This window comes from Ptychodera flava, chromosome 18, assembly GCF_041260155.1.
Source record: "Ptychodera flava strain L36383 chromosome 18, AS_Pfla_20210202, whole genome shotgun sequence".
In the NCBI taxonomy this organism is placed as follows: domain Eukaryota; kingdom Metazoa; phylum Hemichordata; class Enteropneusta; family Ptychoderidae; genus Ptychodera; species Ptychodera flava.
This window is the reverse complement of record NC_091945.1, coordinates 19499250-19523573: the sequence shown is the minus strand read 5'-3', so window position 1 is coordinate 19523573 and position 24324 is coordinate 19499250. Positions and strand designations below refer to the sequence as shown.

Genomic DNA, 24324 nt, shown 5'->3' with positions numbered 1-24324 from the left:
AAAGTTGAAACAGATAAATACTCAAATCACCATAACTTTGCATCTGCATTTTACTCATGTGGCCGGTTAGGAAAATTGTCGCTTTGCTTGATGACAATTTACTGCATAACTGATTTTGAACGGTCGCGACGTTAAGGTGAGTTGTGATACCAAAAGGCGAGGAGTGTATGAACTACAACGCACAGTCACGTGGTTGAACTTCGTTTATCACGAGACCGCGCGACCGGCAGCGCGCTCTCGTTGGATCACTTTCTACGGGCATGCGCATTAGGCGTTCACCCCGCCGGCAGCATGTTGGGACTCAAGCCATGTCATTATCATAGTCCTCATTTTACGTAACCACCACTTTCACGTGTTCAGTAAGCCCATGCCACAGCACAGACGTAGTGGAGGAAGTTGACCGTCGTAGTCATTCGCTTCTAGCTGCGGTAAATCCATCAGGTTTCGAGGGTACATCGAACATGGCCACTTTTTCCATCGTGGACTATGTCATCTTCTCGCTGGTGCTGGCGTTTTCAGCCTTCATTGGTCTCTTCCACGCCTGCACCGGTGGTCGCCAAAAAACCACCAAGGAATTTCTCGTTGCTGACAAGAAAATGCGGTTCATCCCTGTAGGGTTATCGCTGCTAGCCAGCTTCATGTCGGCCATCGCTCTGCTCGGGACCTCCGCCGAAATCTACAGCTTCGGTACCATGTTTTGGATGATCGGTATATCGTATTTCATTATGACCCCGATATCAGCACACTTGTTTTTGCCGGTGTTTTACCGACTGAGTGTTACTAGTGTTTACGAGGTAAGGGTCGATGCATTTTTTCCTCTCCATTATCAAATAATCTTTATTGACAGCGTGACGATAGCAGCACTTTTTCTCTGTGTGCGTCTTTGTGATCGTAAATGTGTACTGTATATTATATTTGAATGAGATTATTCCTGGCCAGTGACGTCAAGCTTTGAAAACCCATGTTACTATAACTGTAAACGTGTGTATTTAAAATGCATTGAATAATAACACTTGTTACGTAATCGCCCAGAACGCTTACAGTTTGGGCTGTGCATAGACCTGTACCTAGGGTTTGTGACATTCAAACTATTACAGTGCCAAAATAATGCATCCGGAATTTTGAAAAAGACACATGGTCTCTCCCGTTGGTAGAGGAATATTGTATCAAATGATCAAATGTATGTATATTTGATACACATGACATGAGTATGTATGTTCATAGGTAGGAAACCAATGTTTAACCATAGACCCTCGAGAAAAACTCGAGGGTCTATGGTTTAATGGAGATAGCGTTTCTATTTTGTTCAAAAATATTCGAAAAGTGGTCCTTTTGAAAACATCTATGCAAAGTTTGACAACAACAATTACTATTGTTGAGGAAAAAAATTGGTCAAGGGCAGCCTTAAGAAAGTAGTTCAGAGTAACCTTGTAATTTTTGCAAGGTTCATGGGTCACTTTCAGGTCAAGTTGGTCATCAATAACCGGCCTTAAGATAATGTTCTATATCTTAAGACAGGACATTTGAGAAATGTGAAGAAACCGTAGGTAGTCAAGATTTTTCATTCATTTGTCTTGCTGAGACATATTTCCGAATTGTGAGTGTTTACCGAATATATAGTGGTAGTGCGCATCAGGATATGTCATGTTTCTGTTTACTGTGATTTTTATTACGCATATTTTGAGTGATTTGACTTGGAAACAGTTAATATTCATAACCTGCCCTCAAGCATTAATGCAGTAATAACTCAGGACGAGTACCTGCATGTCCAACTGTTTATGTAATTTCATGTTTCTTTATAGGCGGATGTGTAAAGTCTGAATGTTATCCTACATATTGTGTGTACATGGTTTGTCTTTGAACCATCAGATCTCCAGCATCACCAATGATATTATATCATCATCATTCTGATTAACCATCAGCATTATTATTTTCATCAGTCATCATCATTATTATTATTTTTATCATCATCATCATCATCATCATCACTACCACCATCATAATCATCATCATTACAGCCATATAACAATAAAAACCCCAATCTCATGGCCAATCTTATTTTCTCCTTTCTCAACAACATCTCAGTATCTCCAGTTAAGATTCTCATTGGCCGCAAGACTGATTGGCTGCTTGGCATACATTGCTTACATGGTAAGTATATTCCCTTTGTACACAATAACCAAAATCTTGTACATGCAACTTACTGTAAGGCTTTGCAGAGTATAGATCCCTCTGTCATTAGGCAAAGTCAAACTTATGCACACAGTTTCATTTTTCTGTTCCCACCCACCCCAAAAATATATTTGAAATTGATTTTTTGTGTACATCGTCAAATCCATGTTGACTGATTTTTGTGAAAAAATAAATCGAGAATCATGCTTCACCTCTGCATCTCTAAACTAAGGAATCAAGTTTTAATGTACCAATTTTTTATTACCGAACTCCACATGAATGATAAAACTTCATTCCCTTGTATTCCTTGATCTGGTGCTTGATCTGTCAGCTTAACTTGTCAACATGTACTCATATTTCCTCTACCTGGTGGCATATTTGTTTTGTGTTCTGAAAAACAGCTTATCTTTTAAGCCTTATGTAGTTTTGCCTTCGTAGAGGATTACCTAATCAGTTGTGTGATATGATATGGGTCAAATTTTCCTTGCTGTTTTTATAATTGGTCAGATTAACCCTTTCACCCCCATTTCCCTGTCTAGAGGTCCAACTTTACCATAGAAAACAATGGGATTGGTTCAAACCACACTGGTGAAAGGGTTAAAACGTATGTTGCTACCAAAATTTCTATCAAATATGGCATATTCCAAGCCAGGGTTTGCTTTTAAATCTGCAAATTTGTTTAAAAATAATTTGCATCAACTTCTTTTATATCTCCGTTGACATTATGCAAATGTCCTAAGGTCTAGACATACTTTATCATAATACCTGATGTCATTTTACTCATTTATCATATTCAATAATGCTATTATCAAAACTAGGCATATTCTAGAGATTAAATTAGATTTTGTTCATCGCAAACTTTGTATACTGGGATTGACAAAGGACAATTTTTTCTCATTTCGCCTTCTGAGTACCTTCTGTGGTAAAGCCGTAGATCCAGGTAAATTGTTTGATCAAATTTACCAGGGTGTTATCAATGGTCACATGTTCAATATCTGTATCGAAATCTGTGGTCCAAATATCTTATCAAAATCAGTGAAATAGAAATATCAATCAAATAGCTAATCTGCTAGCACATTTTAAGCAAACAAACTAGAAATGTTTACAATGTGATAACTAAAATGTCTGGCCTTGTGAACACATTCAGCTGATAAAGAGTAGTGTAGATACATTGCTCTATCTTTTTGCATTTTGTCTAATCTTTAAAGAGATGTTTTTGCTTCCCATTGAAATCTATATCATCTTCGAAAATATCACTATTTCAATCCTTGGCGATGGATTGAGTCAAATGTTCAGTGTTTTTGTGTGCTTGCTGGTGGAGGACACATAAGACTTGCCAATCGAATATTATTTGGTTGTTAAAATCCTAGGTGTACATTCAATACCAATGTTTGAAAATCATTCTGTGGTTACATTTCAGTAAGCATTTATGCATAACTAAGTTGCTTTTAATTTCAAACCATTTTATCGAAAAAAATGCCTGAAGATGACAGTAGATGTAGCTAATAGAATGGGGCTTTAAAATGACAAAGTAGACCATTTAGTTGTCATACATCACCGCTCACTTCAGTGGGCAGTTTTACCTTTCATCGGCCTATTATGGTGAATAAGGAAGAAAGAGACCTTGATGACAGGAATCGCATGAGTCTTGTGTTCTCTTCCTCTGACCTTGGAGTAAACAAGAATCTTGCATAATGAAGTCATTTCATCCCTAAAACTATCAACTGTATATTTTTCAATACCAGCTTCAGTGAACAAAGTGTTTAAAGTGGCAGTGCCGGTTTGTGACAATTTTAGACATCTTATCTGGATGCTCAAAATCAATATTTCACCTTGAAATTGTAGAGGGAACATCTGCAATATTGAAGGAGGATAAAAGGCTTGTTTTAGGACATGACCCTAAGGGTCAACATTTCATGATCATTTTCTGATTTTAAGCAAACATCACGCTCCAAAAAGCTTGTTGTTGTACTACCAGTAGAAGAAGCCAGGCATTTACCATCACACTGTTGCCATGGTAAATGCTCGCTAGTTCTAGAATTTGTCAGTTTTCCCCTACTTTGATTACTATAGCAATGATGAAAGATGTTTGATATTTGAAAACTAAGATTTACTGTGTTATGGAAATTTATGCAAACTTCTCCTAACCTGTGGATATATCATTGACATATTGGCGAGCATCAGCATTATCTCTGTGTTCAAACATAACCGTTTAATTGTTTTCATTCCAATATTTGGATCTTGGTATCTAAAAAAAAAATTGGTATAACTAAAAAGGACCATCATTTTTGTTAGAGACTTACTGGATGATAAACAAACATACCAGTATGATTTTGTTTGTTCACGACGTGCTTGTCATAGTGACTAGTTTCAGGACATGGGTAAAAAAATGTGCCAATTTTGGCCGCATAATGCATTACCAAAGATACAGAACAGTAGAAACCAATGTGCAGTTATATCAGTCGATACAACCTCACCATCTTTTCTGAATCAATTATGGTAATTCTCATGAACTTGCTCTTGTTTGCAGATAATGTACATGGCTGTGGTGATGTATGCTCCAGCTTTAGCCTTGAATGCTGGTAAGCTCTCCCTATCATGTCGTTCTGATAACGTGTATTGCTCAGATTTTGTATCTAAAAGCAATTTCAAAGTACCATTCAGTTACCGTCATGTATGAATTCCCGCACTGATAGAAATGTTCCTGGACACTGGCAAACATGAGTTCAGATGTTTTCCTCTGTTGGCATGTCTGTCCGAGTGATATCTGGGCGGATGAGAGTTTTGATTTTGAAATCCTTAAAACTGCCACTGTAGCAAGTTCACTGCTTCAGATTGAATTTACAAATGTTGTCCAACATCTGTTTTTCAATGGATATTGACTATTGACTGGTTTTGCCTCCAGCAATATCTTCTTCAAATACAACTAACATAAACAGCTTTTGTCTGTCAATGTATTAATTGAAATATTTATGTCATTTATTCCCTTTGACAGTGACTGGCTTGAATATTTGGGCATCTGTGTTGTCCGTTGGTGTTATTTGTACCTTCTATACCTCTCTGGTAAGTCACTTTAACCTTCTCATCCCCAAATCCCTGTAAACAGGTCCACTACCACCATTGATAACAATGGGATCGGGCCAAACCACGGTGGTGAAAGGGTTAAGTCCAAACTTAAAGCGACATCAGCAGCAACTTTCAGTGTGTTTTTCGTTATTTTTTAATAAAATTTTGTGTCGAAAGCACAGTATCTGTTTATAAAATACGTTTTCTTGTCCAACTTGCAAAACTGTATTGAGCTACTCGGTATTCAGCTTGTCAACATGGCCTGTATGTATATTATATTGAACGCCATCATTTCTCATTGAATTTTTATTGGTCAAGACCAGAATTCATTTGTCAATGATATCATAACTTAGTACAACACTTGTTATTGAGCAAGGCTAATAATTTATATGTCAACATCCTAGTAGTCTTGGTAGAGTAAGAAGGAAAGGTGCCTGTTTCATAGAAGAATAATGATGAAAATATTATCAAAAGTTGAAGCTCCCCCTAAAAAGAGAAATATGAAACATGTTTGATGGATTGCTGTTACAGGGACAATAGCTATAACTTTGATGACATTTTCATAATTTTTGTTTTGAATGTCAATCGCAAGGTCTAAGTTACAATTGATTTCTTGTCCAGACCAGAATGTACTTTTCAACAATAGCAATGGAGTTTTCACATATACAGGCCGAGTTGACAAGCTGAGAGCTGTCACAACAGGCTTTAGGGAGTAGAATTAGAAACTGTAGTTTACATATCAAAAACAAAAATAATGAGAAAATCCTCAAAAGTTTCAACTACTGGACCTTTGAGTGTAGCTGTGTGACTGGTTATTGCATGCAGATATGTACACTTGTAGATGCAACTTTTGCTTAGGAGAGGGCATGAAATGATACAATTTTAAATGAGACTGTTACTTTATGTCGTTCAGTTTGATAAGGGTTGTCTATGGTATTTATTATATAAACTTGATCATGCTTAAAATCCTTGTTATTTGTCCATTTAGGAATCATTTTCATTTTCTCCACAGGGTGGCATGAAAGCGGTGATCTGGACGGACGTCTTCCAGACTTTCATCATGTTTGCCGGACTTCTTGCCATCATCATCCAGGGCAGCATCGCTATGGGTGGTTTTGGTGAAATATGGAGAATAAACGAAGAAGGCGGCAGAGTACAGTTCTTCAAGTAGGGTTTGACTGTCAATTTATATAGTGCATTTTGCTATGAGTATAATTCTTCAAATATTTCCTTGAAAAACTAATCCTTTGCTCCGTTCTGTTGACAGCTTTTGATCATAATATGGCCGGAGAAAGTAAATTCTTAGTTTTGTGTCGGCGTGTATGTTTCAGAGTTTTAAAGAAAAAAACCAAAACTCTTCTTGCAGAATTTTCCATTGTTAATGATATTCTGTTGCAAAACCAATCCATGACTTGTACGTTGTGATGAAATACTTCCTTGCAGTAGTCATTTTACAACCATTGAACCATGTTGTGAAGTAAAATTGTGTTCTCTAGAAGCATATTATCACAGAAATGAGCAAACTGTATGAGAAATCTATCAAATAACGGCATATTCATTTTGTGTTATATTTTTAGTGCATTTTGTTAACCACTTACTGACCAACCTATTGCAATATTGAGTGGATGCAAAAAAAAAAAAGAATTTACTCACAACTTTTAAGCATTAGATACAATCAGGACAGCCTCAGATTCATCTTGTGTGTCTTGTTCTTGCATTATGAACTCTTTTTGTAGGTTGTATGATATGAACAATTACCCTAGCCTCATCAAATCCAGTTCTGATAGAACATCCTCTTGAGGAGCTCATCATGTGACATTGACTTTGATATTGACTTTGATATTGTCATGCATACTTTAAATGTGCTGAAGACATTCTAGGCTATCAAGATAATCGGTATTTCAAAGACAATATGGGTAATAAATAATTGATATTGTATTTTGTTTTGCAGTTTTGATCCAGATCCCACTGTCCGCCATACATTCTGGTCACTGAGCATAGGTGGTGCCATCACGTGGCTTGGTAACTATGGCTGCAATCAGCTGTCGGTTCAGCGCTACCTCAGTTGTCCAACAGAAAGAGATGCCAAATTGTGAGTACGCTCTATATTAATATATTTGAAATTAAAAACATGATTTGTTTTCTCACAAAAAATGCCATTTGTATGATGAATAAGATTGTACGATCGTGTTTCATCATGTTTATTCCAGAAGAAGATAACAAATTATATTTGCTTGAGCAGTTTTTATCACCAAAATAATTCATCATATGACAAATATCGATGGTACACGTTGAATCATGTCTAATGGACTATGAAACCTTGAACTTGCTATAAATATGGATATGTAAATATAACCAAAATATGCATGTATGGACACAAGTTCCCATATACTGTACATTGTATGCATGAGCAAATTAAGCTGTCGATCATGGCCTTGAAGCAAACAATTCATTGCGTTTATCACCTCTATTCCTGATTGAATATTTATCGTGATTCTTGTTTATCTAGAATAAAATAAAAGTGAATTTTATCACTCCACAGAAATGAGAATGTAGTATGTTTTCCTTGTACTTAGCAACTTACTTTCCGTATGTTTGAATTTCTGTTTATTTTCTCATTGCAGGGCCTTGTACTTGAACATGCCACTTTTGCTTTGCATTGTTAGTTTGATTATCTTATGCGGTATGGTGATATTTGCAGCCTTTGCCGGCTGTGACCCAATCAAGTTGGGTTTGGTCGCCAGAGCTGACCAGGTAAGCACTTCTCCTTGAGATGATGCAATTGAAATCTTTACAATACACATTTTCCCCTTTGTCCCTGCACAGGAAATCACATGTTTTATTCAACCTTACTTCTCTCTCAGTTGGAATATGAAAGGTTTTGACTCATTGTATAATTGTAAAAAGTAGCTTTTTCATCAGAATTCCAGACTTTCATTAATCGTTCAGACAATATATACTAGAGTCATACAATTGTGTATATTTCAAACAAGCTTACTCTGTACAATTACCTTGATAATGGCAAAATAATCTTTTTCGAAGCATCCAAGGTTATTTCAATATCTTTGTACTTTAATGCTGTTTAACAACGTAAGTGGCTTAAATTTATTAATTCATCAAAATCTGCTTATTGTAATGTTTATTATGCTTAATATCATGTACAAAAAACTGCTGATAGCTCGTTAGCTAAAATAATATGCAAAATGTCAAATTTCTTGTCTAACAACTCATATTCAATTACACGTACTAAAGATTTTCATGAAATTTGAAGGCCAATCAAAGTCGAAGAAGACTGTATTGACAAATTTGTGCTTTGTGCGGTAGCAATGTGTTCACTAGCTTTGTGGAGATTTCAATGACCATAGCACCAAAAGAAGTCCCTCCATGCATGGCTGCCATTGAGATCTTTTGTGTCATATTTTTAGTTGCTGTGCTATGAATAGCTCATTAAATGTACGGCATAATACATTGACTTGCCAGTGTGGTTTCATGGACTTACTGCGTCTGATAGGTGTATACAAAGTGGAACTTAGAGTGAATGAAACTGGCAAAGCTTGAGAGCAGCTTGTGTTAGATTCTTTCAAATTTCAATTTTATTCATGCTAAAGAGAAAATTTAAAATGACGCAAATGTTTTTAACATCTCCTTTGATTACAACAAAGGTAAAATTTATGCATTGTGGGTGCAGAATTCTGACATTGTTGAGCTGAAGAGTTGACCAGGATTTCATGAAAACCTGAATTATTCTCAGATCAAATAATGACGTGCTGATGTATTTCCTCACAGCTCCTTGCATATTATGTCATTGAAGAATTCGCCTTCCTACCAGGAGTAGCAGGATTGTTTGTGGCCGCCATCTTTAGTGGGTCGCTCAGGTACGATAAATTTCTTTCTAAAACTCCTTCAAAATGAGAACAGTCCAAATTCAGGAACTTGCACCGACTTATGTTTTACTGGCTTGACTCTTACATGCATAACTGCTATCTAACTAGAAGAATTTGAAGACAGCATTAAATTATATTTTATTTATCTTCAGGCAAATAAATCTGTGATAACAAGACTAGAATCAGCGAACTCTTATTTGCCAGTTGCTTTGAGGGGAATAAGGAATGTTCACCGCAGTGCATGTGTGTCTTTTTACTGAGAAACAGAATTCTCTCCAGTTTTTCTGCAAAAAGTATGATAATGCTAAGTCTGAGTTCATTGCAAAGTGTTTTCTTGCCAGTATTGATACTGTTGTGTTAATCTCTGTTTTGATGCTCGCCTTCCTTTGAGGCTGAGAAAAAGAATGTCATGATATTTTTCATCACTAGGGTGCAATCGAAAGCATTATGAATGAGATCTGAGCTGCGACTTAGAATGTGTAAAATGTGACTGATCAATGGTTGTAATATATATTGCACTATTCTGTGAACAAATTTTTTTTTGTGAAAACAGGTTTTCACAATATTGTCAAGTAAGGCTATGTCAAGATTAATTTCCATTGAGCAATATTCTACACTTTTTTGAATTTTTATATTTTGATCAGCACCTTGTCATCTGGACTCAACTGCTTAGCAGCAGTCACACTTGCAGACATTGTCCGTCCAGTTATCAAGGATTTGAGTGATCATCGCGCTGCCATGGTTGTAAAAATTATCGGTAAGCTGTGAAATGCTATTTACTTTTCCAACAGGCTTGTGATTTTCATTTATATATTTAGCTGGAATATTTGCTTTCAGATAAATATTTGCTTTCAACTGTTTTTCCATCCATGTAAAATCACATAAAGTTGCCATTTGATGCTGAGCTCTATATTATCAATGTTGAATGTTTAACTCTTTGATCACAGTAATTTTCCCCCAAAATATCAGGGCAACATTTTACCAATTTTTATGAATTTTCTGTATTTTTTTTCAAGATTTTGGACCAAATGGACATAAATTTTCATGGGCTACACTTTTTGACCAAAATTTTGGCAAAAATCAGAAAAAAATTGTCTAGATCTGAAAGAAATTGTTTGCGTTTTATTGTATAAAGGCAACAAATATCGACTTTGGCACTCAAAGGGTTAAGAACATTTGGAATTTATTTTCTTTACCCAGCATGTTCCTATGGTGGCATTACTATCGGCATGGCGTTTGCTGCCTCTGGTATGGCCCAATTTTACCCCTGGCCATAGGATTGATGGGTATGATAGGGGGTCCATTGCTGGGACTCTTCAGTATGGGTATTTTCCTACCCTGGACTAATAACAAGGTGAGTGTCAAAAAATTTGTTTTCTTGTAAAAAGAAATAACTAAGACTGTAAACGCCTTAAAAATGCATAACATGCCATTCATCAAGAACTATCTACAGTTGAACCAGAAAGAAACCCTTGTGTGGACCACCTGTGTTGGTAACATTTTGGCCACTTCCATCTCCCACAGTTCTCTATACTGAATGCAAGAAATGCAGCTATTTTATTCAGGTCCATTTGACAGGACATTGTGGCAGATTGCATTGAAGGAATCTGATTGGTTGAAAGTAACTGTAGCCAAACAGTCATTTCGTAAGATTAAATACAAAAAGTCTGGCCAAGTGAAGAGTTTGGTACATGTACATGGAAAGTCTTGCATGAAGTACAGAGATTCAGATAGAATTTAGACAAAAAGTATTAAGAACAGCATTTTTAGGGTATATGTTGTTATGAGGTACCCTAAGAAAAATATGTAAAGGATCACAAAGAAGATAAATTTTATAATCTTTAGTTAAACCACATCATTATAACCAACGTAATTTCTCAGATTAATAATAAGATGTCCCAGCTGTGTGGTTGAAGTGATAAACATTCGTGTTTGTATGATTTTCCGTTCCCAGGGTGCCCTGGTTGGTGTGTTGTCCGGCTTCTTAATCACCATCTGGATAGGCGTTGGCAAGTACTTCTATCCTCCGCCGATCGTTCCCTTGCCGACCAATACAGACAGTTGCTTAGTTGAAGCCACCATGGCCAATGTGACGTTGGCGTACTCGGGGATAATGACAACAGATATAAGTAACATTACAATGACAGTTAATGCGGCCGCAGCAGCGACAAGGTATTAAAATGCGTCATTGAATTCCTCTCTATTCCATGCCAGCATGGGAATATATTAAAATCTGACAGGTCATACCTTTTACATATAGTGTCAACTGGGGTAAGATCTTTCCCTTCTACCCTTGCTAAGTCAATTGCAACAGTTAATCCATTGTGAATACCGTGCCAGGGCAGTTTCGATTGCATTCTTAATTTATTGTCTTTATTACAATGTTCGTGCTTATAAATGCTTAATAACTGCTAAGTCCTGAAAACTTTCTATCAAGTTATCAAAGATTCAAAATTTTTATGCCCCCCCCCCAAAAAAAAAAATTACTCGTGGGTTGTACTGTTTCTTGTGTTATTTTTGGGGTTTTTACCCATATATGCATACTCCATTGCACCATTTTATTTTCGTTCCAGGCCAGCCTTTGCAAAATTTCACAGCATATCATATCTATGGTACAGCGCCACCACAGCCTCAATCACGATAGTGGTTGGTGTCATTGTTAGTCTCATCACAGGTGAGGGGCATTATTAAACACCAATAATTTTCCTGAGCATTACAAACCATTTCACCCCGTAAGATACCCATTCAACCACCTCCAGAACCCAATAATTTCATTGTGTACACTAAAATTCTGATATCCATGTTAAACTAAGTACTTTCAGTCAGGAATGCACTCATGAAATATATTTTGCGTGGTCCAAAAGAACAGAATATTACCAAGGCCTGTTTTATTATATTTTTACTTTCCTAATATAAAGACATTTCTTCTAAAATTGAGGCAACTTATAATTTAAAAAAATATCATGGGAAATATTTCTGTCTGTGATCTTGTTAAATTATTTTAGATTACGTGTTTATCTGTATGTTAATCAGAAAAGAAACGTAGCTATGAAATACATCTACTCATGGATACATATGTCACACGTTTTCACCAGCTCAGAGTAGAATCTTTAGATGTTTTAATTACAGTCTTTGACATTTTATTCTTTGTTTTTTTCCTTTCAAGGATTTAATCGTCTTGAAGACATGGATCCGAAACTCTTGTGTCCAATCTATCAGAAGGGATTCTTCAGAAAAATATGTGGAAGTCTGGGCAGCAATGTTACGGTATGTGTTTTAGGGCACATTGAATTCTGGATAAAAGAGCATGTATGACACTAGCTGAGTTCTGTATGGTTTAAATGGGATAGAGCAGACAAGTGTCAAGTTTATCTCCTATAAATTACCAGTCCTACTTAAATGGGGTAGACAAAACAAGTGTCAAGTTAATCTCCCTAAAATTACTAGTTCTGCAGTGGAGATATGCCCTCCAAATGAAAATGTCTTCACATATTTGATTGTCTTCAGATAGATACGTGGATTGCAGACTATTCTTAATGCATTACTAAAAAGTTTGTCTCCAAAGACTGTTGATGAAACTTCTGAAGAAAACAAAGTCAAGAGGAAAAGTAGTAAATGAGAGTAGAAAAGTATCATCTTGTGACAAAATGATTTCGAAATTACAGACTTACAAGGCATTTATTTTGAAATTTGAACACCACAAAAGTGTTGCACAGATATGAAATCTTCAAATCTGTGTTGTTTTGACATTGTGCAACTTTACTCTCTCCCTAGGATGACAACGAGTACAGTGACTATTGTCGGAAAAATCTGAATGGAGACTTGCCGGATCAGGAAAGCTTCCTGCCAAACTCAAGTAATGGAGTTGAAAGAAAAAGAGTTTTAATGAAACTTCAGTCTGACACACAGCAATGACCAGTGTTTGAATTTCTCTACAAACTTGCCATGGACTCTGAACTTTTGATATTTTGTATGATGGTGGTTGTCACCATGTCAAAAAATGACCTCTACATTGTATCCTCTAGCATGGAATATCCGGCATGGGTTGTGGATATCTTATGGATCCCTGAATGTCTTGTCTCTGCACTCATCCGGAGTTCAGAACTCCCTGTTTCATGTGTGTCATGAGTCCTTGACGAAATCAATGCAAATAAATCAAAAGGTGCAACAAAATGATATTTATAAGTTTGGAAAACTTAGTACTAGTCTGAGTGCATGACGTGGTGATTCGCAAAACTTTATAATACGCTGATAGTTTTATTCAAATGTCTGGCTCGCATTTATACAGGAGTGTTTACAAGGACAGCTACCAGGTGTCTAAGGAGGGTGACCTTTGACCTGGCCCCAATCTCTTATTCATTGCTCCAATGAAAACACAAGTTTCAAGACTGTTTGAGATGAACATTTATGTTTGTGGAACATGTTGTAGATGTGACGTAACTGTCTTTTCTTTTCTCTCAATGCCCTCAGGGGATACCAGCCCAATTTCTATTTACCTCTTTTAGTGCTATGGTTTGGCCCAACATTGTTATCAGTGGTATTTTGGACCTGTTTACAGGGCATTAGGGGTGGACAGGTTAATCCAGGTACTCTTCAAATGATGCGCACCGTAGATATGAATATTCATATCAGCTTCCATTGTGCAGTTAGTTACGGTCACTTGTGTCAAGTGCAACACAGGATGATCCCATGCTGGCGCAAGGCTAGAGATCCACCGTTGCTAGGCATAGGGACTGAGGAAAGCATGATAGGTTATTTACATCAGTGTCATAATCTCAAATCAACCATTCAGTCAAGTGTTTTGAACAGCAATGAACTACCACGTGTTGAGTTCAGCAAAAGTGTAAAGCAGTTTGGAAATCTCTGATAAGAGGAATTGAAACCTCACATATTGCATCATGAAATAACTGGTGAGGAACAAGATCATGAAGCTATCTTGCAAATTTGTATCCTGTATTGTGGTCAGTTTTTCAGTTCAACTGTTGCCAATAGAAGTTGGCAGATATTCGAGGTATTTTGTGAGAGAAATTAATGATAAAAAACAGAGAAAAGGAGGAAAAAATGTGCCAGTAAAAATTTTCAAAGCTGAGTGACACCTACAGCAAGATTTCACCAAGTTTGCAAAGATCATGATTCTGCCATCAAAATTTATTGAACCGACAGCATCTTCAAAGAGAAATCTCCATCTAATGCTGGAAGCATGACAGATTACGGTAGCATGAATTTGTGCAGATACTATGATGTGTACGACGAGTAACATAATGCCTTAGTGTGCATAGCTGGAGATAATGAATCCTTGTTATTGGAGACTATTTGTATGTACCTTGGTTTGCTAGCTGCATGGTTTTTCCTATGTATTAGAAAGCAATAGAATTCCAAAATTCCTGACTCAGCATGCTCAGGTTGACCTCTGGCACCAAAGGTCATCTGCAGTGTCATTCGAATTCTTGGCATCACCAACCTTACCATTCAAATTTTGGACATAAAGGTTCTCTTGCCTTCTTCTGTGCAAGAACCATAAATATTAGCTTTAGTCAAATGCAAATGTGCTACGTGTATGAAGTATGTATATGAATGCATCATACACATAGGTACTACTCTGTGCTATTTATTGGACATGATAATACCGGTATTTCCCCCAGTTTATAGATGTCAGGAGGTCAGAGCATCATGGACATACACAATAAATGAGTTATCTTTCTCATTATCATGTTAACAAATACAGTTCCCACTGACTTAGTAATTTTATGGAAAATTATAATGGAAGCAATACATTGAAAAAGCAATATAACAACACTGAATGTTGTCTTCGATTATGCATTGTATCATGAACATAAGTCTGCCTGTGAAAAAAGTACTGGAAAATTTCTCTAAAAATATCCACATTTAGGCAGACTGTGCTCACAGATTATACAATGCAAGATCGAGGCTCACAGATAGTTAAAAGTACCTGCCATACAGTTCGTGTATAACGATTCTACCTTTGAGTGTGTCAGAATTTCTGCCTGAATTTGTGTAAAAATTGCTTCTTATATTTTGTTTTGAAGGTGGCAAAGTTTTGATGATGCCACTAACTTTTATCACCTTGTATTTTAATATTTATTTTTGAAATTTTTATTCAACTGTCTCCACATTATGTTTTAAGAAAAGAGCACAGGGAATCTTTTCATTATATTGTGTACAGTAGTGTGACAAAACTTCAAACTTTACTTCATAACAAGTGTTTTTTTATGTTTTTTTGTTAAACAGGACACCTCGTCTTTCACCTTTCCAACGAGCGTGTTCACATAAGCTGACAAAATCTGAAATTGGTGAATTAAGTCATAAACGTGTTTACTCAATAGTTCCAAGTTTGTTTAAATTCACAGGAAAATGAATGGGCACATACCGATATGGGGTGACCTAGCGGACAAGGAAACATATATACTCTGAAAGAGTGGAGGATATCTTTGATATATGACAGTATTCACCTACCTCAGAATTCTGACTGAAATTTAAATTATCAAACAGCAGGCTTAAGGTTTACATAGAAACTGAAATCTGGTTTTTATATTGAAAAGCAAATGTTGTGTTAGTGACTTATTAATACAAGAAATGTTATAGTAAAAAACAAAAACCAAGATTTGGCAAACATCTGAGAAATGTTCACTCTCATCCTGCCTTTATTTCTGACAGAAAAAAATTGTCACAAGTAAAATAGTTATTTTGTCATACAGTTACATTAATAACAGGGTAATTTCAGCAGTATGGATATGACTGATAATGGTTGTCCTAATTTATGTACATTTTTCCAATCTTTGCATGAAACACAAGCCAAGGGAGCATCAATGAAAGAAACTCAGGAAAATAACAGTTATTAACCCTTTGAGTGCCAAAGTCAATTTCTCACCTTATGAAAATATAATCAACTTAATTTTTTTTCAAAATTTTGATAACAAACTGTAGCCAATGAAATGTGATGTTCATTTGGTCCAAAATTGTCAAAAAATTACAGAAAAATTCATAAAAGTTGGTAAAAGTGTTGCACTAAAATTTTGACGGGAAAAAATTACAGTGCTCAAAGGGTTAACAGATATAAACATTTTCAAAGACCATTAATTCTGTTGTAAATAAACATTACAAATTGTGTTACATGCAATAAATAGAAACTATTTATGTCATACATAGATATTTTCTCCACAAACAACCATATCATGAACTATTTGTTTTCAGCTGTTATGCACTCTGAATGTATACAAGTCATCTTCTCTGTGAGTTAAAAGAAAATTTTTGAGCAAATTTTAACATTCATTGTCTAACAGAGTTATATCAAAGCAATTACATTAAGGATATGACTCTGAAATTATTCTGGGTGCTATGAGCATGTCACAGGTAACATGAATTTGCTCATACTCTGTACAGGGTTTATTTAAAACGACACAGTTTTCCTGCATGAATTTACCTCCGTATGTCTGTAGGAAACTTGATACACTTTTTTCCAGAAAAAATACAGGAGCAGAATTACATTTCCCACAGTTGGTATGAATAACATTTTGAGTATATTTGTGTATTTCTGAAGGAATTGTTTTGTTTAGATCAAACCTGCTTTTGTGTTTGTAAAGTAGAATCTTATATACTTTTCAAAGCCAGTTTCAGCTTTGCCCTAAAAAAGTTGTAAGACATAGTCCAACTTGGGTCAAGATGTACTTTCTGTATGACAAAATATTTGTCATGCAAATTTTATATTGAGGGTTTATTAGTTTTTGAGAGTTTATGTATCATTTTACATTTGATGCTTCACTTTAAAACATTACCACATTCAATTGGGATGAGATTCTTGGGTAGTCAGAGCATTATTCTGCATTGTGTGCTTTTTAACCCTTTCACCATCATAGTTTAGCCCAAACCCATTGTTATCAATGGTGATTGTGGACCTGTTTACAGGGAATGGGGGTGAACAGCTTTATCTGCACTTGTGTCCTTTGATAACAAAAATTGTTGTGAAAGCGGGAAGATTTTGCAGATGCTCCCCTATGTACCAGTACATCGATCAACAACACATTACAGCTGGGGATAACAGCATTCTTACCTCACCAAATAAACTCAAGTACATGCCGGTGCTATGACAGTGACACCCCCTGAATGTGAACCCCACACATAGTTAAGCAATAATGTTTATTTTACACACTCCAAGCACATAATGGATGAAAGCAAACTTTGCACAACATAATGTACGAGGTGAAGCCAAGAACATAATGGAGTGCCAAGTTTGCTTGAGTCAATTATGGCTTGGGAGGCCCTGTACATGATTGCTATTATTTTACAGTTTTGGCATTGAATTTGTAGATGCGGGAAGTACACAGGGCCATAATACTGGATACGGTAACGTGATAACTTGGGCAGATGATGTCACAAAATTCACTTGTAAAATTCACTGATGTTAGTATTTTACTGTCAATCATGGGTAACACTTTGCATGAGTGACATTGGGCATCAAATAGTAAGGAATCTATTCCTAGAACTATGTGGCTTCCGAGATGTAAACTTCAGTGCTTGCAAAATGACCACAGTAGTGTTTGTGGTGCAAAGCAGACGTTATTTATAGGATTCAAAGCAGGAGAAAAATTTGGTCAACTTTAATGAGAAATAGAAGCAGATTCTGTCGCAAACTTTTGTCAGATGGATGTGAGTGGAGATTATCACTGCTATGAATACATCGGCTTCTGTTTTAAACTTCAAGTACAATATAAATGTAAAAAAGGTGTCCTTGGTTTATATTATTAGTGTATGTGGTGAAATAAAGTATATATTATAATAGAATCAAAAGTTTTCTCCATTTTTGTAAAAGCACTGTAATTGGGCAATAATTTCTACACTTTTAACTTACTGTTAATGTAGTCAATCCTTTTGTTATAGATATTCACATGGCATATGGTTTCGTAATTTCGAAAAGTACCCTTTGCATTAGATGTCACATGATAGACTTGCCGAGGATGCGCTCCGGGTACGGTATGTACCACAGACATTGTCCATATTGAGGCAAAGTGGCATGGCATGGGTTCAGTTAAATGATCATGGAAGATGTGAAAGGATATGTCACATTTTGTGTCTACCATTTTTGTGATTTTAAGTGTTTTCTGCTGTTTATACTAAGTTTTGCCCTTCGCCTGGTGTGTTCTTTGGAGCAAGATTGCACCCACCGGGCCGCTTGATAAAGCGCCACCTACGACAAGAACTTGTATCACCTTTATCAAACTTTGACCTCCATTGGGCAATCAAAATACTACACTCCCGCCAAGTACTGCTGTACTATCCCGCCAAATTTGAAGTGGCAGCATTGTTTCCGATGCCGTGTTCGTCTCCCAAGCGTCAAAAACTTGAAATGCCGAAGTCAACCAAAATCCTTAAGTTCGCTAAATTGACAGAAAATGCATTTACACCAACTCGAGGATCGAAGCTGGCAGCTGGCTACGATTTACGAAGGTGAGAGGCATGCGTATTTTTTCTCGGAGCACGGTGAAGGGACCGTGCGCGCTCGGAGTCGAAAGAGAGATCCACGTTGCTTTGGTAGCTCCATGGTAAGGTTGTACTAGACCACAGTCGTTTGGAGAGCTATTCAGCGCTGGGACTATTCGCCCCATAGACGAGTATACAGAAGCGAGAAATACCCCGGAGAGCTATTCAGCGCTGGGACTATTCGCCCCATAGACGAGTATACAGAAGCGAGAAATACCCCGGAGAGCTATTCAGCGCTGGGACTATTCGCCCCATAGACGAGTATACAGAAGCGAGGGGTATTTCTCGCTTCTGTATACTCGTCTATGGGGCTAGTCCCAGCGCTGAATAGCTCTCCAAACGACTGTGACTAGACTAGAGAGGGAGTGTGGTGTTTCATAGCAGAGTGTAATACAAAAGCACTCAGATGTCACGAGCTCGAAGATGAACACCGTTTTTTAGGGCACTGCACACCAAACTTTTCCGACCGCTTTGCTCTTGTCTAGGAGTAGCTGCAATAATTCATTGTAGCCCTCGGTGAGCTGGGGCGTCTTTCCAAGCACAGTCCCTCCAGTGTGGGTGGAAGAGGGACAAACTGCCATCACACCATGAACTCAAGGATAATCCATAGAAACAATGTGAGGGATAGAGGGCCTGGGCCATGTTGTTGCATAGACGTAAAAAGAGTCCACTGTCTGCCTGAGGAAAAAAAAAATTCTGTACCAGCTTTTTATTGAACAGTATTACATTCATTCTTATTGCTTGATTATGTACTTGGAGGTAAATCAAAATGCAGTGTTGCAGCCAAGAGTTTTTAACCAGGCAGGGGACACTGTCCCTGTACCATTTATTTTGGGGACGACATGCATCAGTTGTAAGTCAAATTTGTATTATGCTTTAACAAATTAGTTTCACAAAAAAATTAAAGCTAACAGAACCTTGAATTTCAGGCAATAATTGTAACAGCTAATATACTGTATCTGCCGTCAATCAGAGAGTTCACTAGAAGTGCAAGCAAGTTATAATATCAAGTGCAGTGTTTTATTATATGTAATTACAGCTCCGAAAGTACGAAAATATACTCAACATTATCATGCAAAACAGGTCATTGCCAGTATCGGGTATTACTTGCAGACTACATCCAAAACCATTGACCCGTGAGTGCACCCTAGGTGACCCGCGCAGTATGCGAGAATGCGGGACAACGGGTTCGATTTGGGGGACATTGTCGCAAGGGCGCGTTCCGGCTGCAACACTGAAAACGCGGTGCAAAATGAACCATAGTTTTGTGGAGCGCAGCAACTTAAATGACCAGGTGCACAGCTGCATTTTGGTTGCGGTGCCCTCCACATTTTTCATGCTCCCTTTGTCTGTTGATGTCAAAGCATGGAGGGAGAGGTGAGATCTCGGAGTGATAGCAGCACTTGGCAAGAAAGAGTACATGTGTAACGCTCACAAAAAGTAATCATACTTTCTTCATTTGAAGTACAACTTATCAAATAAAGTTTGTCATTCTGCTTCAGATACATTTGTTGGTTTTCTTTCTTTCAGTGCGTATGATTATGTCATACCACCCAAGGCAAAACTCCTCGCCAAAACAGACATACAGATAGCATTGCCTGATGGTTGCTATGGGAGAGTAGCACCGAGATCTGGACTGGCTGTCAAACACTTCATCGATGTCGGAGGTCAGATATCAGTTTAGATATATCCAATTTACTGAACTGTCCATAGAAGTGTAGTGTGTGTGTGTATATATATATATATATATATATATATATATATATATATATATATATATATATATATATATATATATAATTTGTCGAAAAATCATCAAAGTAAATGAAAATCTGTGTGGAGGCCCTGCTGTGTGTCAACTGAAATCAGCTATACTGAACAATATTGAAATCATGCTACACAGTATACCATATTACATTTTTATCCTATATGGTACATTTTCCAAGAAGATCTACGTGTGTATTGGAAGGTATCCTAGGCAGTCAATGAGGATGTTTACCAATGTTTGTCCTGAAGTTCTGTCAATCTCAAAAGTTTCTTCTTGTCTATGGTGCAATGTTTGTCAAGTAACATATTATCTCTTGTCCTTTTTTTTCCAGCTGGCGTGATTGACCAAGATTACCGAGGAAACGTTGGTGTTGTTATGTTTAATTTTGGGGACAAAGAGTTTGAAAGTGAGTGTATCTAAACTTTGTTCTCTCTTTAAGAAAGCTGCACTATTGCTATTGACTCCCAATCCAAATTAAAGAAGCTCAATTTAGAATTATGATAATCACATGATCATTGATGATATCCAACTATCTTAAACCATTGTTGATGATTTTGTTTTTCAGTTCAGAAAGGTGACAGAATAGCACAGCTCATATGTGAGAAGATTTACATGCCAGAGTTGGAAGAACTTGAGGTAAGAATTTTAGGTATTCGCTTTCACCCAGTCTTGTAATGTTACAACTGGTATAATTAGAGGTTATTACCCAATATCACCTGTTCCTGTGTTGTATCAGTGTGAATGTCATAGGTGATGTGTGAGACATTAGCCGAAGTCATAGTGACAGAGAAAAACAATGTCGCGTTAAAATTTTCACTTCATACTCTGAAATGTTTTCATATTTTAAAGTTAGGACCTACTTGGGTCCACAAGTTTTTTAACCAAATTTCGAGATTTATATCTAGCCAAGAATCTTCCTTTTCATTATTTTCTTTGATTTTAGACACAAATACTATCATCCTGTGCATTAAATTATCAATGAGTTTCTGGCATGTTGTCAGCTTGTCTTGTCGTGCCCCATCATAAAAACTAATGGTGGATCTGTGTGTTTCTGGAAAGCCCTTGAAGCCTCCTGGAAAGCGGAAAATCCTTAAAAAAAATAAATTGAATCCTGGAAAGTCTAGGAACATAGATAATCCATCCACAATTTCTGAAACTGACAAGACTTTTGGTCATGATATTATAAAATGACTTGGAAAATTATACAATAAAAAATGATGAATTTAAAAAATGTTACCTTGGAAATGAATGGTGTTTTGGACCTCAGCAAAGTCATTGAAAATTGCTGAAAAAGAAGTCCTTGAATTTGAAGTCAATATGAGTGTATGGACCCTGTTAATGAAATGGACCCGCCAGAGAAATTTGAATGTTTTGGGACCACTGCGACTCTTTATCAACACTTTGTGCCAATCTTGAGATAATCAGAAGAAATATGTTTATATGTAAAGATGTGAAGAAGTTGGACGACAAGATTTTTTTCATGAAATTTTGATTACTCTTCAAGTAAGAAATCTACATTTGATCATATATTCTACTACTTTTACAGGTAAATGATTAATACTAGTATCTTGACCATATTTGCGCATTTATTCATGCATTTTTATTAATTTACAGAAATTAGAAGATACTGAAAGAGGAAGTGGTGGTTTTGGTTCAACTGGTAAAAAATAACCATTCCGTCATTGCTGAAAAAATGCCGTACATCTGTGGAGGTTTTCATGAGCCAGGAACAGTACTTCTTTACCACATACAGACGGAAGATGTTCATTTGCACACACAGAGTTAGATAATGCAGTGTGTTGCATCTCCCTCTGAAGCCGTAGCAGCAACTGAAGTAAACAGCATAAAGATGTCCGCATGCCGAGTTAGATCAGCCGATGTTCCTGCATGACCCATTTTCAATAGCATGATTACAGCAAATTTTGACCATATTGCTTCTCAGGTGCTACAAGTTAACTTTTTCACCCTTCACACCCCCCAGTCGTATCAGCATATGAACCGGGCAACCTTTCAATTTGAACAATAGGGCTCAACCAAAACATGGAGAGGGGTTGAACGGTTAAATTCAGCCATCTTTGTGTAACTTACGGGTAGTCAATCTATCTCACTGTCATTCAAGAGTTATTCTGTTTTTGGTTCAGTCACACCAAAGATTAAGGAATTCTGTTTTCTTTTTATGTGTGAAATGTATTTTTTCACCGCGACTTACAAATAGTGAATTTGCTCTTTGATATTGTACAACAAGCTTAGACCAACCCGCTTTAAAGATACTTTGACTGACTCACCGTCCTAAATGTTACTTTCCCGATTAACTTTTTGAGCGCCAAAGTCAATTTTTGTCACCTTTATGAAATATACTCCAGTAAATTTTTTTCCGGATTTTTGCCAAAATTTTTATAACAAACTAGCAAATTAAATATGATGTCTATTTGGTCCAAAATTATCAAGAAAATTACAGAAAAATTTGCAAACCCTGGTAAAATGTACTAAAATTTTGGTAGGGAAACATTATGGCACTCGAAGGTTTAAGTAAGCTTGTCAAACAACCATAGAGTTGGCATTAGATTTCCTCCATGGTAGAGGGACTTGCAAACCTAATGCCTCAAAAATCATGAACTATGAAATTTCTGTCCAACCATGGACCCTCAAGGGTCTATGGTCCCTCAAGGGTTTAGGTTCAACTAATGTGGTCTTTGAATTACGAAACTTTAAATAGTACAAATGCTTTCTGTTATATCATTTGATTTCATTAAACGTTATTGCTGTGAAAAACAAACATTTGTCATTTTGTTATTTGATTATACTGGCATCTGTATTGGTTTTGTTGGAGGGAACAAATACGCATCTTGTTATTTTCCCTAAAATATATAGAAATGCAAATTATCAGCCTTTCCAACACACTGCATTTTGTACAGCTGCAATGTTGTTGCAAATCCACATACCTGGACAACAAGTTCAGGGCCTCTGCCATGGTAACTGGACGCAAACATTTTGATATGAACCATAAATAGGTTTCCTTTTTGGTATGGAAGGCTAGTAGTGTATCTCCAACCCAATGACTCCCTAAGTCACTCAGTGATTAATGAGAAACTTGCCGTGTGTCCTTATTTTCACTCTTGCCAAATTCAATTATCAACAAACATGCTGTCATGACAATTTGAAGAATATGCATTGCATCATGGTCTTTCGTGGAGAACAAACTTTTTAGCCTTGGTCACTCTACCTGACTTTCAGTAGAGTAACCATAGGGGGACACATTACGGGAAGGCTCCATTAACTTAGGAATACCCTACTTCCCTATGAGGATCAATTTCACAGACCTGCCTTTCCTACAATGGCACTACAATGGCACCAGCTGGATTAGATAAACATAACAATGGAACATTGACACCTTGAGGGATTAAAAGTCTTCTGTTTGTCACCCGAGTTGGTCAGGCAAGGACTTGGGTTTCAGGTACCATGCAAGTTAATGCAGTCTTCCCCTAATGAATAAAATCACTGAAAAATATGCCAATCGTTAGAACCAATACAGTATTAAAGGAATGAATCTTGGAAGTTCTTGAATCATATACCAGTAAGTAAAATCAGATATTTATTTTATTTTATTTTATTTTATTAATAATGACTTCCACAGCCGAGGCCATTTATGGAAGACTGTTAGTAAAAATTATATGCTTTGTCAAATAAGTTGTGTTGCATTTTCATTGACAGTGAACAGAAACTGGCAATGTGCAGCAGTTATAATCTTTCTATACTCCACAGAGAACTGTTTTGTAGTTGAAAATATCGCCCTCAGTGGCAGGGTAGAAATATTTACGGGACAACGTTTCTCCTTTCTGTTCACAAAAGTTGACTTGCCAGTATAGGCCTGCCGATTGTATTGGTGGTAGGTCTGAACAGAGCAGTCAAGGTTGTTATATTTATCAATAAAGTAAGTGT

At 36.8% G+C, this 24324-nt stretch overlaps 2 protein-coding genes across 2 annotated transcripts; both read left to right on the top strand.

Moving 5' to 3' along the window:
- Positions 1-260: 260 nt before the first annotated feature.
- LOC139117088 (sodium-dependent multivitamin transporter-like) lies at positions 261-17927 on the top strand. Its single transcript, XM_070679922.1, has 14 exons — positions 261-794; positions 2086-2151; positions 4703-4754; positions 5168-5235; positions 6251-6405; positions 7190-7330; positions 7863-7992; positions 9025-9113; positions 9767-9879; positions 10323-10476; positions 11077-11294; positions 11696-11796; positions 12289-12389; positions 12897-17927. The coding sequence occupies exons 1-10, from the start codon at positions 462-464 to the stop codon at positions 10397-10399; spliced, it is 1224 nt and encodes a 407-aa protein (XP_070536023.1). The 5' UTR covers positions 261-461; the 3' UTR covers positions 10400-10476; positions 11077-11294; positions 11696-11796; positions 12289-12389; positions 12897-17927.
- Positions 17928-18359: 432 nt separating this feature from the next.
- Positions 18360-23161, top strand: LOC139117087 (deoxyuridine 5'-triphosphate nucleotidohydrolase, mitochondrial-like). The gene is made up of 5 exons (XM_070679921.1): positions 18360-18584; positions 20148-20284; positions 20717-20791; positions 20951-21021; positions 22000-23161. The coding sequence occupies exons 1-5, from the start codon at positions 18448-18450 to the stop codon at positions 22054-22056; spliced, it is 477 nt and encodes a 158-aa protein (XP_070536022.1). The 5' UTR covers positions 18360-18447; the 3' UTR covers positions 22057-23161.
- Positions 23162-24324: the final 1163 nt, after the last annotated feature.

Coding starts and splice junctions, on each gene's coding strand:
- LOC139117088 (XM_070679922.1), top strand. CDS start 462: ATGGCCACTTTTTCCATCGTGGACTATGTCATCTTCTCGCTGGTGCTG. Junction 795..2,085: donor GTGTTACTAGTGTTTACGAG/GTAAGGGTCGAT, acceptor ACAACATCTCAG/TATCTCCAGTTAAGATTCTC. Junction 5,236..6,250: donor GTACCTTCTATACCTCTCTG/GTAAGTCACTTT, acceptor TTTTCTCCACAG/GGTGGCATGAAAGCGGTGAT.
- LOC139117087 (XM_070679921.1), top strand. CDS start 18,448: ATGCCGTGTTCGTCTCCCAAGCGTCAAAAACTTGAAATGCCGAAGTCA. Junction 18,585..20,147: donor GCTGGCTACGATTTACGAAG/GTGAGAGGCATG, acceptor TCTTTCTTTCAG/TGCGTATGATTATGTCATAC. Junction 21,022..21,999: donor CAGAGTTGGAAGAACTTGAG/GTAAGAATTTTA, acceptor ATTAATTTACAG/AAATTAGAAGATACTGAAAG.